Below are 18,634 nucleotides of genomic sequence, written 5' to 3' on the forward strand. Positions count from 1 at the left end.
GACAGACTGCATTTTTTATTAAACATGTCTGTTAAATCATGCATTCACAGATCAAAACTCGTAGTCTTTAAAGTCACATTAAAGGCATGTTAACAGGCGCTCAGTGTTTTGGGTTTTGTTGTTTTATTTTTCAGAGACTGACCCAATCTGTTGTCAGTTTACTCATGGACAAGTTCAGACTTCGCTAACAAGGTCTGGATTTCCTCTTGCTGGTTCAGTTACCATTGTTGCCATCCTCAGTATTATTCAGCAGGTAGCTCACGGAACAATAAAGGTTCGCATCTCGTGGTTACTCCACCATCTCTGACTTTAACTGGCAAAAGTGTTTCTTTTCTGTTCTGGAGATCAGCTACGAGCTACAGGACCACTCAAAAAAAAAAAAAAAAAAAAAAAAAAAAAAAAAAAGGGAACGAGCATTTCTTACATCATTTTGTGAATACACTGGCTCCCATGACCTCTTTTCCAACACCACAATCACTTTGCCAGAAATTCAGTCCAATGAGATAGAGATATAGAGAGAGATATAGAGAGAGATATAGAGAGAGATAGAGAGAGAGATAGAGAGATAGAGAGATAGAGAGATAGAGAGATAGAAATATATGATATATCTATCTATGTATATGTGTGTGAGTGCACGCATGTTATGTCACAGACAGATTCTTGTTTTGTACTCCACATGCTGTCTGCCTAGACTCTAAAATGATTAAAGTATTTTATATTCTGTTCTGTCTGCTCATCTAGCATTCTCTGGCAGCACTTGGGTTTCATTGGTTCCTAACATCTGGCACCCTCCCACATCCCAAATGAGAAAACTTCAATCACACTCTCTGCCTGAATGTGTTTGGAGAAGTGCTGTGCAAAAATTATCTAAAAAAAGAAAGGAGAAACTTTTTCTTTCTTAGTGAAGACACATACCTGGTAACATTTTATGTTATTAGTCATTCATAATGACACACATGGGGCATAGTTATCTACATCTAAGATATAATGCCACAATATTTCGATACTGTGAAAATACTCATTTGTGTTCCAAAAACACAAATATGTATTGTGGGGATGGGAAGAATACGTTTTCCCTAAGTACAAGGCATGTAGAGCCCAAGTGTTTCAAACATTTTTGGTGGATTTCCAAAGCTCTGGGGTCCGTTCTTCGTACCTCGCTAAGTAAGTTAGCTGGATTTGATTGTTGACGATTTCGCCTGATCTTGGATCGTTCGGTTCTCCGAAGCTCATCCGGGACTTGCTGTCATAGCAACATATCCGTAAGCGTAAACCTGCTCGGGAGCAGGTTTACTTTATGTAAACAAGATTAGCTCGCGGCCACGCAGGTATGTCCGCTTCATTTATACGAAAGCAACAGCGATATTTTACCACTGTTTTTCCATAAATAAATATTATCAATGTAACTAAAGATAATGCAGTACTTGATCCTTTTATTGATTTCATACAGATACATACAGGTCATTTCCTAAAAAAAGGGAAATGTACTATTAATCATTCTATTACATGTATGTGATTATTACAGATGTAATTCATATTTTAGAGTAGTAATTGTAAATTACTTCGTGTAATCAAGATGAGAGACCACGGCTATAAAAGCGAAGGGGGATTTGGGAAGTCTGTCGCAGCCATATCCTGTCCGTATACGTGAGCAACCCATTGCGGAAGGTGCAAGATTGATAAGGAGAGTTTTCAGAATCCAGCGTATATTGCGGGACAGACAGGATCCTTTAGCTCAGCGCGACAGTGTGCTCATAGAGAGATATCGATATTCCCGTGAGGGTATTATTCACTTAACCAACTTGTTGACGAGGGGGTGCAGGACCACCACCTGTCTTTTTTTGCTCTGCCCTTTTCTTGGTTGCTGTTATAAACAAACAGATTATTTCAGGGTCTCTTTCCAAGAGACTAAAAGCAATATAAGTGATAAATATTACCATTCTGTAGAATATTCTTATATTTCACTTTTACTTGTTCCCATGTTCTAGTGGGTCCTGTCGTGGCTCTAATGTGAAAGAGGATATAATGTAATATAATATAATAAATCTACCCTACCGCCTACTGGTGTTGGCCAGAGGGGCCGATGGCGCGATATGGCAGCCTGGCTTCTGCCAGTCTGCCCCAGGGCAGCTGTGGCTACAACCGTAGCTGCCTCCACCAGTGTGTGAATGTGAGAGTGAATGAATAGTGGTATTGTAAAGCGCTTTGGGTGCCTTGAAAAGCGCTATATAAATCCACTCCATTATTATTATTATTATTATTATTATTATTATTATTATTATTATTATTATTATTATTATTATTATTATTATTATTATTATTAATTACTTACGAGTTTAATTTGTCAGCAACTTTCTGCCAGCCCTCTCTCCTTGCTTTTGCAGCCTTTGCAGTGTTCCCTTGCATTTTAATTAAACTCTGAAACTCCTGAAATCCCTCAATCAAGGGTTCTTCCTCTGCTGCCGAAAAATACCGAGCGCGCTCCTTCGACATTTTCGCTGACCAATCAATGGGTTGCCGATCAATGTTTCTACTATCGATGCGTAGCCCCTGTTAAGCCACCCAGTTAGCTCACATTACTTCATCCAGCTATACTAATCGTCAACAACAGGTGTGTTCGAAGAACCGGAATAGCGAGCTCAAAGTTAGCGCGATTATTTGATCTTGGATGTAGTAAGCGAGGTACGAAGAACGGACCCCTGGTTTGCATCTCCCTTGTCAACAGATACCTGCACTCCAATGTGCCAAATCCAATTCAGCCGGTATGTATTGTGCTAAATGTAACACATGCCATATAACAACCGGAAGACGGCTCCCTACATATTTCACCTACAGGAGCTGTCCAGCCATGGAAACCCACACCATGAAGCTCTCACTGCAGTGTTTGTGCTTATGTTAATGTCAGAAAAGGTCCGGATCTCTGCAATCACCGAGTGATGGTGACTTTTTATACCCCTCGGCACTTAGCGACCCACTATGTACCTTTATGTGGTCTGCCATTTCGTGATGGAGCTTCTGTTGTTCTCAAATACTTCCACTGCAATAATGGAATCTTATTACAGTCTCACACTAATTCAGTCAGCTCTTTAGAATGAACCATTCTTTCACAAATGTTTGTAAAGGCAGACTGCACGGCTAGTTGCTTGATTTTATCACCTGTGGCAACAGGACTGAAAACACCCGAATTTAAAAAGGCATAGGGTCCGGTACTTTTGTCCATGTAGTGTATGTAGGTTCGCATACATTGGTGCCAAAATACAGCTATGTTTCTGACTTTAAAAAAAAAGAGCTACATCATTTGCTTTGATTTTTTTTTTTTAAATATACAATCACGAGCAATAAAAAATGAGCTCCACGTGTTTATCTGAATAATAATGATAATTATATTATTACAAAATTATAATTTTGAATTTTATGGAAGATTTAATTGCAGAGGTGAACTCTAAAACCTCTGAAAAAGCTGGGACCTACTGATCAGTTCGCTCTATTTTTTCTTGAGTAGCAGCTCTCCAAGTGTGATTTTTCCATTTTCTATTTGATATTTACACGTAGCACTGAGGATTTATTAACGCTCACTGATTACAGCCTTACTGTAATCACAGCACACCATTATCAGATGCAAAAGAAGCACAGCAATATTTAACTGAGGGGTATCATTTCCAGAAAGACACGAAAAAGGGAATAAGGGAAAAAGCATTGAAAAAAGAAAACAAATTAATCATCCCTCTCTATGGGAAACAAAAACAGTCATAAATCAAAGAGAAAAATGAGGCACCTTATCTGGCTAACTTCACAGCTAAGTTAGCTTGACTTCTAACGCAGTCTCAGGAGAATGGCTACAAGGTTCCCAGGCAGTGCAGCACAGTGTTGCACTCTGCTTAGGCGGTTATGAACCAGATATAAAAAATTAACTTTAAAATGTCCTGTTCATAGCACGTTAACTGACTACAGGAGGGCTCTCTAGGGACAGAAGGCGGAGGCTAAAATTGCAGCAATGTGGAACATCTGCAATACAAAAAGGGGTCATTTCACAGAGTGGGCAATGAATGACATTGTTCTCACTGACTACTAAGAATACAGTACTCCTAAAACATAGATCATAAATAAATGTAACATAGATTATAAATGAGGATGAGCTAAACATTGAATTACCAGTCCCTAAAATACAGTCTGTTTTAAAACCACTGCAAACTACAACCTCAATAAAAACCATTAAGCTGCTGCATATGGAAGTACAATTAACTAATGACACAGGTAAGGCATTCTTACCTTTAGGTGTCTCCACTGCAAACCATCTGCCCACATCTCATTCTATCCCTAGTATCCTCCTCTGTCATATCAACCATCTGCATGTCCTCCTTCACTACATCCAACACTCTCTGTGGCCCTGGCAGCTCCATCTTCAACATCCTTTATCCAATATATCCACGATTGTTTCTCTGTACGTGTGCAAACCATCTCAGCCTTGCTTTTCTTACTTTGCATAACTATTTTTATGTGTATAATCAGTTTGCATATTTTGACATGTTGTTCATGGGTAGTTGTATATGACAGGAAGAGCATTCAAGGTTTCTTTTCACATTGTTGCTAAACTTTACTATATAGCTAAACTGAAAAGAAAAAAAAAAAAAAAAACTGAGCACTTAAACCTGAAGGTCAGTTTTAATAAAAAATGAAAAACCAATTTCCACTTGTTTGTCAGATCCATTTATCAAATCCATTTAATACAATTGCATTTTGTAGCTTTGCTGGTCCTGTGGTCTAGCACTGTGGCCTTCCTTTTAAAAAAAAAAAAAAAAAAAAAAAAGGAGAGGGGGGGGGGGGGGGGGGGGGGGGGGCTGCGGTGGATACAGTAAAGGAGTCGAGAATCACACTGTGAGACTGTAAAAGTGCCAAATTAGTACCAAATTAACTCAGCTTGCATGCTCTAGCACAGCGAGAATGATCAGGAAGCATAAAAGTCTTATAACCTATACTAGTAAGATAACCCTTATATTATGAAAATGTGTAAGCTGTTTGCTTCAGTGCAGAGGGGGAAGGAAAAAAACCCACTGATCAACATCCAAACCAATGTTTTCAGCTTAGGTAGAGTTCTGATGAAACCAGACGGTGTTATTTTACAAAAGACTGACAGTCTGTCATCATGAGTGGTGACTTCATTCAGTATCTGTGCTGACCATTCAAACCACAAAGCAGTGTCCGATCGTTAGAATCAAAGTTTTAACATCATTACAGAGTACATAAAGTACCTATCAGTGCAGTCTAACACAGTTTTGAAGTGAGGTTTAGTCATAGAGCCACATTAGCATTGTGACTGGCACATAAGTTACACCATAGCTACATTACCCACACACTTTTCTTTCCAAGCTCCTTAGACTACGATGACCTGGATGACTGAGAACCTTCACAGACATACCCACATTTATTATAGTCACCTAGATCAATATTGATACAAAATTTACAGTTTAATCACTCTTCTTTAACAAAACAAAAACTGCTAAAAGGCAGTATTGATTGCTAGGCTGTAAGACTCATTTCTGCCATCAGATTAACCTTACAAATAGAGAAAACTATGCTCAAAGTTAACATGAAACTAAAAAAAATATTATTACCAATATAAGATGTAAATATGAACACAAACTGAACACTGAATGATGCTGATGCTACTGCTTCAGTTCAAAATATGGTGCATGGTCTAGAGGACAAGATTAAGAAAGACTGCTAAAAATGTCATTGTCACAGAAAATGCCTGTGAAAGAGAAATGAGAGTGAAAGAGCCCTCTCATTGCAACAGTAACTAAATAAACTGAAGTAATTAAGCACCTTCTGGCAGCAACCTTCCAACAAATGTTTTTGCATTTAATACACATTTATTTTCCCAAAACATATATAAATAGAGTTCATCTTAGTATTTATCTGATTACTATAAATATGGAATGAGAATACTCAAAAATATGAGAAGACAGACACTGGTTAAATAACCTGATCAAACCTAATGTGTGGCACCTAAACCTTCAAGAAATCTTGTTTTTTTTTGTTTACTTTTTCCACAAACAGTTTAGGTAGCTGAGGGCAGTAATACTTATAATGCAAGCAGGCAACTTTCTACAAGATGCTGGCGTGCAACCAGACAGGAGTGACACATGACAGGTCAGTATTGAGCTGGTCTTAGTTGTTTGTTTGCTTTTAGCGCTTCAAAGATGCAATAAAGCATCAACCATCACAACATGTCAGTGTGTTAGCAACAATACTGACTGGACATTTTATAACTGACACCTGCCATTATGACAGCAAAACACTTAAACTTGCACGCCAAAAAAAAAAAATAAAAAATAAAAAATAAAAAAAACACACAAAAACATGATTAAAGGATGATTAGATTAATATGAACTAAATCTGAAGTAATAGAACTTACAGAGGAGAAAATAAGAGACAGAAATACTACATAAAGAAAGGTATATAGTCTGGTGTCCCCGTATAGTGTACTGTCAAATAATAAACTACCAGCGACAAGAGAGGGGAATTAAACCTAAAGAGGGCAAGTCCACTTTTAGTGTCAGAATCTTGTACCATACCTGACGGGGTTGCTGGTAAGGGACACTCGCAGTGAGTCTAGACAGGAAAACAGACGTTCATCCATGACCCCTGACTTCAGCTCACTAAGGAATTCCTGGGGAGAAATCTGATGGCTGCTTCTCAAGTTGCCCTGTAAAATGAAAAGAAAGGAAGAAGAAATCTCTCAAATACAGCCTTGCAAATTCTGCCAAGTAAAAATAAAAAGTTTGTTTGTTTTTGTTTAAATTGCCCAGTTTTTCCTGACTTTTGACCAATCCTAAAGCACTTAGCTTTATTCCCATGCTTGCTCATTTTAATGTACCTCTAAAAAGTTCCCACTTTATACACACACATACACACCTTACATGTCCATACACATTTCTAGTCTAAGGTATTTCTGAATGGAAATGTTTTAAAATGTATAAAATTTCAAAACTATCAACAACACAACAAGCAAAATTACTGAAAAAGACCTTAATTATTAACTTTATATATTTAGAATGCATGAACCTGGGGGGGGGGGGGTAGCTATACCAAGAATTTCCTTTTCATTCCCTGACAAGACACTAGGGTTACTACTGAGTAAGACTTACTACTGCTTTTGTGTGGGTGGGTGGTAAAGACTTGAAGCTAAACTTACTTTTTGTAATGTTCTTGATTGATCAAAGACCTCAGATATCACCATCTATCACTATCTGAAGGAATATATAATCCCTAATCCCAACAGGCTGGCAAAAAAAAAAAAAAGAAAAATGAAAAAAGAAATATATCCAGTCTGTTTCTCACCTCACACCTCTTCTATAAAGCCCTACTCTATAGAAATATATACAGAAAGGCCTCTAATCTGAAAAACAATACAAATATATTTACTTTTCAAAACTTCAGTGATAAAACCTGTCATTTTTATTCAAAGAATGTATCGTATAGCAGCAAACAGTCTTATAGCCCAATAAATAGAAGCTTGTTACATATATAGAAAAGTCAAAGGTGTACAAGCTTTTGAAATGGCAGCCAGAAAAGTATAGCTTTAGCTCATGTGATACTGATTGTTGAGTAGCTTGTTGTCCTGATTGAACTCCGGGAAAACATTTTATTTGGCATGTGTTCCATGTTCAATTGGACTTCACAACATGGCTCATGCTCATCACCACAAAACACATCAAAGCACTCCACTCATTTCAGATAGCAGTCCTATGAAACTATCACTCGCACAACATCAGAACCCTCCAGTGTTGTTACCACGGCTAAAACATGTCATTTCTGCTCCGCTTACAAATTGGTTCTTGATTGCAAGCATCATCAGCTTAGTCCAACTCCCACTTTGTATGTCTCTTGCTCGGTGCTGAGTTAAGTCGAATGGTGGTGGCAATTTCACAAAAACAAACCACTGCCTGGCTGCACAACAGACCATCAAGGATACAGAAAGTGTCTGCCTCCCTCTCTTTTCCTCTTCAAGCCCAATGATCAACTGCCTCTCCCATCCTGGTGAGAAATGATGATGACTAGGCGGTTTGTTTTTCAGGATCTCTTGGGCTTTCAGCAGCAAGAGGAAAGTATGATTGCTGCTCTTGGTAGAAACAGGCCCGGGTCCTTCTGGTGTTTCTTATCAAAGGAACATTCGTGGCACCCTGTTTGCCCAGTGACAGCAAGTCCATCCACATAACATGGATAGACTCCAGATGCATTAAAAGCTTCATATGTTAAAATGTGCACTTGGAGCATAATGCATGATTTTCTTTTAATAATCATTTCAACTGAGGTTATAGCCAAAATGGACCAGTGAGTCACTGTTTAGTGTTTTTTTAATACTGCCTGATTAGAGTTCTAAGGTTGGTCAGGGATGTACTCCACTCTTGAAACCTTCACAGAAAATACATTTTGGAAGACACCCCCCTGAATTTCAAAGAGACTTGACCCAAAGCTAGTGTGTACAGGAGAAAGATGATGTGCACTCATAATGTACCATTTATGCGAGCATTGTATTAACATACAATAGACCACGGGTGTCAAAGACATTTTAGTTAAAAGGCCACATACTTCAATTTGATCTTGAAGTGAGACCAGACCAGTTTATTAAAAAAAATGAAAAAGCGTAATAACATACCCTTCCTTTAATGTAGAAGCACAGGTAAGGTCTGAAAATGTTAATGAACCATTCATTTACAAAACTTTTACACAAAAGCCTAAGATGTCATATTAAATATGCACTACAGATGGGAGTGAGACTATGCACAAAATTTTGGAGCTAAACTCATTTATCTTTACACGTCATTATTAAAACAGCCTGATAAGATCTGCATATACTTTCTGTACACTTTCACTCCATGGTAGTAATACTCTGACCACTTCACCTTGAACAGCAGTGCGATTTATTAAACTATTTAAGATATAACAAATTCCCTGGAATTTTCACACTTTGCATGGGTAGGTGGTATAGCTTCAAAATTATATCACAATATTTCAAGAAAATTTGCAATAATCATATTTCAGACGAAAGGAAAAAAGATAGCGGGTAGCAACATTTATTAATTCAAGTAAATGAACAGCATTTTCTATCCACCTTTGCCAATGAGCTACTGTCACTGATGAGACACAATCTAAATCAAAGTGTTAATCTACTGAAACAACTTTCCAGCAGCAGAAGCATCGTAGTGCAATATTAGTGGCACACAGCATTATATCAAATGACATAGTAAAAAAGCAAATGTAAGCACTAACATAGTGCAGCCCAAGTAGCGTACACGTATAGCATGACTGCTTAAAACTTTAATTTAACACTACAGTAACGGCAAATTATTCATGTAACTCTGTAGGAACTTCACAATACTGTCAGATAAGAAAACTGAAAAAGAGTTTCGACCTGGGGTGTTTGTGTTATTTTGGGTCAAGTTTTCTAACCAGCTGCTTAATATCTTGCTTTACCACTGTGCAACAACAACAATAATAATAATTTCCACCCAAGCTTGGCACTTCCTGTCATTAAGGAGTGCAACTAGCGAGCGGAAGCATCAGTTCTTGGTTGAGTAATTTGTTTACTTTAGGGTTGCACCAGTTGCCAATATAAAATGGTGAAACAAATTTGTGTTGTTTCTACCTTTAGCACAATTGTTTTAAAATTTGCAAAGTGTTTGCATTGCTCTTTACTGAAGGTTGTTGAACTAGCTGCTTATTTTTGTTAACGGTATTAAGTTGTTAGCAGAGACGGACATGCTAACATGCTCTCAGACAAACCATGACTCACAACTTCTAGGTATACAATATGGCAAAGCCCTACTGCACATGGACCCATTAGTAGGTCAATTCTAGCCCCCGCCTGCATGCAGTAGACTTTTGTGTGCTAAATCAGCGGTCCCCAACCTTTTTTGCGCCACGGACCGGTTTATGCCCAACAATATTTTCACGGACCGGCCTTTAAGGTGACGCGGATAAATACAACAAAATAAAACCAGTACCGGTACCGAAAAAAAGATTTATTCATAACATACGTGAAAAGACCCAGGAAAACCGAGTTAACGATAAAAGTCATAACAAAATAACGCTGAAAACCGATAAAAACCCTGAAAACCATACATTTCAATTCTCGCGGCCCGGTACCAAACGACTCACGGACCGGTACCGGTCCGAGGCCCGGGGGTTGGGGACCGCTGTGCTAAACCATGTGCTATATTTTCAAATTAGAAACAATACACATGGATTTTGGATAAACCCTTTTACACAGATTCTGACCATTTGACAGGTCTTAACATAAATTTTCCCCATGCTCAGCTTCAGTTGATCGAGGAGTCATATTTTTGAAGATTCTTTGAAAGCAATTTAAGGCAAGGCAAAACTCAATTTCCTGCACAGCAGGGGCATTGCACATAAATCAAAACACAATGTCAAAGGTCAGCAATTATTTTTTGTGACAACATACAAGGAAATTGTTTCTCTCCAAGGCTATCTCCAAATTCACAGACTAAAAAAGGAAGTGGCATACATCGGTTTAAAAATTAAAGGTCAATTGGCAAAACAGCAACATGACTGAGAAGGTCACATTGTTGTTGTTATTTTGATGGCACGTTAAACAAGCAAAAGCAAAACAAGAAAACTTCAAGTTCCTTTGTGTAAAAAGTAAAAACATTTTTGTTGATATATACTTCACCTTGCTTAGTGTTTTAAACTCAGTGACACCACATTTCCTCAGAAATGTTGACCTTTTTCTCAGAACTTCTCTCCAAAAACACATAATGAACCACTTCTTAAATGCAGAGTATTATAAATCTGCTCTCTTAAAGAAATTAATTTCACTGTTTTTTGGTTGGTGCCCACATTTTTTTACCATGCAGGTATGAAAGGTAACAAATGCAGGCCAGTCACCATGGTAACTAGAGACAAGGATAGACAGCCTAAGGCAAACTTGAAGGGATGTCTGGTTATAACAAATATAATAAATTTCTTACTTGGATGTAAGAAATTTGGACTTGGACTTATTTCATACTTCTTTGCAACACATGATGGCAACTTAACCAGAAACCTGTAGCTATCAAATACGAATAGGCCTTACTGTTCACAATGTCAATTATTTGTTTTTTTTTCCCCCCCTACCCATTTCTTCAGCTAATACATTAACTTTTAAGAAGTGCAAAAGACAAGTACAATGTCTGGATACCAGGAAGTTCTTTTTTTAGCCTTTTCATGTAAGAAAAATGATATATCGATGCTTTACAATGACTTGTGGAAGCTTAAAATATTTATATTCTTTAATATCCTGTACCTCATACTGTATGCTACATACTGTGATCCATCAACAATAATATGACTGTCACAGAAATAACTTGTTTTCCTATTTCCCAGTCACTCTTTATTACCTGCAGTAAATGTTTGCTATAATCATAAAATAAAATGAATCCACCTCCATGTCTGGGCCAAAAAACAAAAACACAACAAGAATAATGCAGATATGCAAAGAGCTAATTCACCTCTGCTGCTCACTCAACAGAGTGCGTGCCTATGTGGAAAGCGAGATGTTGCACTTCTCTTCAAAGATTTTTGACAATGTATTTTTGGTCTTAAGTGGTATAAAAAAAATAAATAAATACAATTCATTTTGTTGTTTGTTCACAACAACAATGTTAACTTAAGTGTCATGATAACTGCTGTGAGTGAGAGAGATGCTGAGTACTCAAGGCAAGTATATCCTTCTACATTTAAAGAACACAATTAAACAGGTGCCTAAAACTGAAAACCAGTGAACAAGTATTCTAATATTTAGCCCTAAAATTCAAGCTACATTCACCCGCACCATTTAAAGCGGGATTTTCCACTTTTGTTCTTAAAAGATTTCCATCCACATAAAAATGCAAAAAATATATGTCACATGCTGTCAAAAGTGTTGGTCATATACCTCTAACTGCAGAAAAGCTGGCCAATCAAAGGTCTATAAACAATATCATGGGTCATAGTCTTCTGTTTAAAAAGGAGATAAATGCACGCACATGTGATGTTGCGTGACACAGTCATTTTCCAAGTTCAAATTTGATACAGAAACAGTTTCAAAAGCTTCATTTTCTGTGACTTCAAACTCCAAAAAGGCCAAAACGCACAGAAAAAGTGATGTTTACCAAAACACGTGTGGATGGTACCTCACAAACCAAAACTCAACCAGTTACCTTCCACTCAAAAAAGTTAGAAAGTATGAAACTCAAACTTCTTCAGGCTGCTAGACACTGCTAATTAAAAGCATCAGCAACACGTTTCAATGCAAACATTCAACCACATAAATATAAAATGTCAGTTAATTTAAACTCAAAATAGGTGAAATATTTTAAATATTTAAAAACTTACAGTTTTAGAGGCAGTTGATATATACTGAATGACCATTTCTTTCTTTGTGTTGAGGTCTTTTTCTCTCAAAGGAGTCTTTTTGTCCTCATTCAAGTTCATGTCTTCCTAAAAAAGAAAAGAGAAAAAAAAACTACAACATTACCGTGGCCAAAATTTGATGTTGTTTTTGAATGCATAACTGACTCTGGAAGACATTAGCATTCTGCACTGTTTCTAGCGTCAGCAACCAAATATCAGCTGCTTTGTGGCCATGATCATAAAATTACTGAACTAAAATGAAAGTTTGAAAAATATCATCACTTGTGTTAAATTGATTATTTGTCTTTTTGAATATCTTTATCACTTAGTCCCTGGTAGCACTTTTTTTTTAATGAAATGTGAAAATGTTGTACAAAAAGTAAGAACACACCATCATCTTTTCAAAAAGAGCCAAGATCTCCTTTTCTGAGTTTATCTTTGACGATAGTTCCTCAAAATGATGTGAGGTGGAGGATGAAGAACTGGACCAGTCGTTTGCATTGTGCTTAGATTGTGTCAAGGGTGGGCGCTCCTTTTTACTACCGGGAATCCGAATACTGGCGAATCTGTCCAGCTGTAGAAAGAAAGAAAGCACAATTAAAAATAGAAAAAAATACTCCAGACTTGGAGTCAAGTTTAGATGATTATGAGCACATTTAAATGGTTAGTAGTCAAGCAGAATAAAAAAAACAGTTATTAATAAACTAGAATGCAATGCTAGTAATATGAAACAAACTACAAACAAGAAGTCTGTCCTATGATGTTAATGGCTCCAATGCCTGACTGTTTTGGTTTTGTTAATGATGCTCAAAATAAGCAGAAGCAGTGACCTCAAGTAAGGTGACGTTAGATGTTGCAGAGATCGATGACACAAAGCACACACAGAAGCATATCAGTTTGTCAAAGCTTACCACATCATCTGTGATGTTTCTAAAGGGTAAGTGCTATAAGTGGGGAGCAAAAAGAAACAAATCAGGATACACACATTCAATTTTTTTAAAAATGCTTCTTTAAATGGAGTGGACAGTACGACTCTGCAAAACATCAACACCAGTCCAACAACTGGCAGGGAGGTCTGCATACTCATGCACATAATAGAAGTTTCTGTTTAATGTTGTTTAACTGTTGTGTCCTTGAGCAAGACACTTCAACCGTTGGCTACTGGTGGTGGTCAGAGGGCCTGGCAGCGCCAGTGTCCGGCACCCTCGCCTCTGTCAGTGGCAGCTGTGGGCAGCTGTGGCTACAATGTAGCTTGCCATCACCAGTGTGTGAATGGGTGAATGAATGTAGCGTAAAGCGCTTTGGGGTCCTAAGGGACTAAGTAAAGCACTATACAAATACAGGCCATTTACCATTTAATGAATGATCCAAAAATATCAGAAAGATGCACTTATTTCTTCTGTCAATTAAATCAGCAAAGACTCGCTGCCTTTAATAGAACTGGCCTGACTATGTGTTTTCCTTCCCAAATGTCCATGGTGTGCCAGATATACAGCTGATTTAAATAAATTAATTTATTTATTATAGCACATGTCCCAGAAACTTGCATCACCAAGTACCAAACATGACATTTTTGACAAAGTTGCATCTAGGCAAAACTGTTTACCATTTGCCAGTGTTAGAATATTTGCATGTGTGTGGGTTATTAATTTTGGCAGGACTTTTTTGTTGTTATCAAGTTTTTACATGGTCACCATATAAAACAACATTTCTATCACAAATTAACTGCTACATGGAGCCTGACCAATACAAATTTTAAGACCTATTCCAAAACAGATATTTAACTATTTAAAAATTCAATATACTGTTGTTGTTTTTTCTTTCAGCCACACAAAACCGATTTCCATAACACATGTTACATGTAGTCATCTATGAGGTCTTTCTCAAAAATATTATTTTCCAATTTAATTAAATAACAACGGTAATGACTTTATCAGAATCAGAATCAGAATCAGAATGGGTTTATTGCCGGCGTTTATCATTTTAGTTCTACCTCTGCTGGAATATGATAGGAACTGGCCAAAAAGCCACACAACAAAATAACTACCAATTAAAAACTATATAAAGGACATTTTTGCGATGAAAGAAGAACTTGCCAAACACGGTAATTACTGATAAAGTAAAATTCATTATGGCCACAGCAATTCCAGTCCTTCAGTTAGTCCATTTGGGGAAAAGAAAAAAAAAGGGCAAAAAGGCATCTCACAACTACATTAACACACTGATCTGACATGTTTCCACCAGATATAAAGTGCTTTTTGAACAATCTTTGGGAGAGTACGCACTATGGATATAGCACATTTACCAGCAGACAAACATTTCAGTTAACTCATTAAGAAAACATCCTGCATTACAGCTGTGGCAGAGGAGATGGTGGTGACCTCTGCTTTCAAGAGGCAAAAGCAAAGGTCACGAGAAGCTGTAAAAGAAAGCCCACTAATGCAAGCTACAGTTTTTCAATACTCTTTTTTTTTTTTTTTTTTAAAATACACAAAGATGGAGAAATCTCAAGAAATCCAGATGTTATTCTGACAAGAAGGTGAATCAAGAATAAAACCAGCATGTTTGGGGTGTTATATATAGATGGGGGTGGTATACATTGCTCCCCTTACCATGAGGCATTCAAAAAATGTTGGAGATCCTAGTAAAGCAGGCGTTGGCTTTAAGATGACTTTTGTTTCCACAGCAACAACTCATTCCTTAGGCTTTGTGATACTGCCTCTATTGAAACTGGATGTCATCGAAAAATTCACTAACATGTAGTTAACTCTATCAACTGAAGAAAACCTCGCTTCTTTGGTATTTCCTCTTTAAAAGAAGAGGCAGGCACTCCTAATTTAAAGATCCTGTGAAAGCAACTTGGTGTCTCTCATCCAGACAGACACTAACACTCAGGGATTACTTTGTGTCGGATCATGCCGGAACTGCACCCTCCCTGTGTTGCAGATCCTCCTAACTTACAAATTAGGCACTGAAACACTCTTCTAAAAATTACCACCTGAGCGGAGTCACAGCAAAGACATCAAAAGGCCTCATTCCATGTGAGATGAAGTCCACTGAGATTTTACTATGCTATATGCTGCACATTTTCAATGAGCAAAGTTACTTATGGAACAAAGAGTTTGGCTTAAACAGAAATTATAAAGTTGTCTTAACATTTTTTAGCAGACTAGCCAATAAAATAAAAGCCTTCTAAATTAATCTCAGAAAGGTGTCCAACACTTGACTGGACATCTTTGTTTACGCCAAACACCTCTGGTTGATGGAAGGAAGATTTGCTGAGAGTTCTTGGTCCCATCTGGCTGGTGCAGTCATTTTAGACTGAATGCAGACCAAGGCTTCCAACACCTTTGTCTTGGATCAAGCAATCTAAAAGAAACCTGGCTGGGGAAAAAGAAGAGGCTTTGTCCTCTTGCTTTCCCACCTACATATCCATGAGATCACAGATTCAGCAAGGTCCTGCAGATGGATTCAAAGTACTACAGTCACCTTTAAACAGGCAGGCTCAGACTCAAGTTTTTATGGCATATTTCGAACCACTGAAACTCAATTTCTATCCACTTGTCTAAAGATATCAAGAAATAATATATAACAAAACTAGATTAAATTATGTTAGTAATAAAAATATAAAGAAGTAGCATAGCCTGACTACATCAAATATGTCTAGTAAAGGATTTGGAGGACGGATAGAAACATTGTAGATACTCCATGATTTATTTCTTTAACACCATTTAAAATTCACTTTAATAGGTTTCCTGCATTTATGCTGAATGAATAGACATTAAATGTTACCGTAGCATGCCAATCAGAATTAGCTACAGTTTTATATAAAGTGACCAGATAACAATGACCATCTCAAGTTACCAGAGACTCTGGTAATGTGTTTGCAACATATTTCTCAAATATTAAATCAATGAGTTAATTTATCAGGTTTTAATTCTTATACACTGTAGATAAACATGTTTATGCTTCAAACGTAACTTTCATCCAGCACTGTACACTAATCAAAGAAGGTGAATCCGAATTCCTATTATGGATTGCATTGTCAGATGTTAAACGAACAGGTCATCAGTGGGAGTGGACAGAAACCATTTGAGAAAGACTAAATTTTGCTTCATTTTCCACTGGAGTCTCTGAACAGTGGCCACAGGAACTTGACTTGGAGTAACACTCTCAAGCACAGGTTGAGCATGCTTTAAAGAGATCTGTGTCACAAGCAAGTCTCCTATCAGAAAATGAAAAGGGTTTGGGGTTGTTGTTGTTGTTTTTTTAATTGCTAGTCTAGCTGTGTAAACAAACAAAAAAAAACATGATTTTGTTTACACAGCTAGACTAGCTGAAGAACAACAACCGACAAATACCAAAGAGACTAAATGCTGTCTTGTTTGTAGGAGGGAATGCATGGATTAGTGTCAGTTAAACCCTGTGCTAATTTTAACCTTTTGATTTCCTACATGCAAAGTCAACAAACACTCAAGGTTATGGCTGTCGAAGAAATTCTACCATATAAAACATTACTTGTGTAGCCTCCTGTGCTTTGTTAACTGTTCGTTTCTCTCAGCCTCCCCAGACATGCAAGCACATTACGAAGGCATGACACATCTTCACCACGAGGTCTAACCGTGGTTGTTTGTCTATCCAAACTGGTCGTTCTGAAAGTAATAGAAAATACCGATCCAAGGTGTCTGCTACATTCTTTATATGGAGGGCCATCTACCCGTGTACTGTTCTGTCCACATCAATGTCCTTCTCTGTGGCTGGTTGTATCATAGGGAAAGCATAACACACTGAGTGACCATCTATTTGCAGCGTTTATCAAATGCTTTCTGTATCATACCGTTAGAGTAAAACCAAAGCTCGTTTTAGTCTTTTCATACTTACAAATTTTGGTTTGCGGTCTCCGTCATCGGTGTATGACGAAGTGGAGCCCTTCTTCTTTTGAGATTTACTGTCCCGTCCGGTGGTGGATTCAAACCGCTGACTGTAACTCTCCATGATGACCCAATGACTTCTACACCAGCTGACAGCTACTGAAGACCTAAACCTTTTATTGCATGCAACGTTAGCAGACGACAGAAGAGCTAGAGGACCACACAAAGGAAAATGCTTAGCACATAACAACACTAGGTCCAAGCGTTTTTAATGTTTAGTGCTCAGTCTCACCTGTCCGTTTAGCTAGCTAGCCAGGTTTACAATACTATCATTCACCGGTGACTTGACTTAGCGCTAATCCAATTTATTGACTGTCACGTAATGCTCTACTTTCCGTTAACTAAAAAAATGCGCCTTAAACGTAACAATTTTCCCGGAGACTTACAAAATTCACCCGAACATTAACTGAAAGCCATACAGTCATTACGAGTTTCAGCAGAAGCGTTAGGTGGGTAAAATTAAGATACTTTTTTTGACAGACCCGCGCAATGCTTACGTCAGCTTCCCATGTTTAATCCAACCAATAGCAATCACGGAACCGCAAACGGTGACTCGAGTCATAGTTTAGAGGGAGTTGATTGGCTGCCTGAAGTGTCAGTCAATCCTACTTCAGTTTTAGGGTTGTTCGTTTTATTCAGCCAGTATCTCCTGTGCGATAGGTTTTGTGTGTAGGTCTTACTTGCATCCAAGATTTTCTCTCTGTATTAGATAGATATATTAGATTTAATTCAGTTTGCCAAGTGACAGTTTTTCTCTTATAGAAATATTAAACAGAAAGTGACAGGCGATAATGACAGGTTGCTTAAATATAATTTCTTAATTAAATGGGTAAAATAACTCAGTATAAATGCACACATATAAATAGAATAAAATAAAGGTCTTTAAATCAGTTTAGTAGGCTACAACCGCCTTTTTTTTATTTAGTTGGCCAAACCCAGGCTTTATTTTAGTGATGTATGGTCTAGTTTAAATGACCTAATTAGAGGATTAGAAATTAGTGTATCAGAGGGACATCTCAGGTTGAGTGCTTTGGAGACAGAGAGGAAAAGCTGAGATAGTTTAGACTTGCAGAGAATGGATACTGGATGCACTGGACAAATGATGCTGAAGCTGGAGCTGCGAGGCAGGAGGAAAAGACCAAAGAGAAGATTCATGGATGTAGTAAAAGATAACATGCTGAGATTTGGTGTGACAGAGGAGGATGTTAGAGACAGGGTAGTATGCAGGCAGAGCTGATGGAGTTTCTGTGGCGAACCCTCATAGCTAAGGAAAACATTAGCAATAAAAAAAAAGTAATAATCGTCCA

The 18,634-nt window shown here is 37.6% G+C and overlaps 1 protein-coding gene across 3 annotated transcripts in view; it reads right to left on the reverse strand.

Annotated features, from left to right (window-relative positions):
* Positions 1-17,819, reverse strand: part of LOC101487988 (protein diaphanous homolog 3) — a 162,469-nt gene extending 144,650 nt beyond the window's left edge. For 2 of the 3 annotated variants that reach the window (XM_076883864.1, XM_076883861.1), the window contains exons 1-6: positions 17,560-17,819; positions 17,278-17,477; positions 13,308-13,340; positions 12,788-12,970; positions 12,379-12,483; positions 6,576-6,706 (exon numbers count right to left, since the gene is read on the reverse strand). In XM_076883864.1, the coding sequence (XP_076739979.1) occupies positions 6,576-6,706; positions 12,379-12,483; positions 12,788-12,970; positions 13,308-13,340; positions 17,278-17,391 (566 nt within the window). In that variant the 5' untranslated portion in view covers positions 17,392-17,477; positions 17,560-17,819. The remainder of the gene's footprint in view (positions 1-6,575; positions 6,707-12,378; positions 12,484-12,787; positions 12,971-13,307; positions 13,341-17,277; positions 17,478-17,559) is intronic. The other variant, XM_076883869.1, reaches the window with a different exon arrangement.
* Between the last annotated feature and the right edge of the window lie 815 nt (positions 17,820-18,634).

Source organism: Maylandia zebra, linkage group LG1 (assembly GCF_041146795.1).
Source record: "Maylandia zebra isolate NMK-2024a linkage group LG1, Mzebra_GT3a, whole genome shotgun sequence".
Lineage (NCBI taxonomy): Eukaryota > Metazoa > Chordata > Actinopteri > Cichliformes > Cichlidae > Maylandia > Maylandia zebra.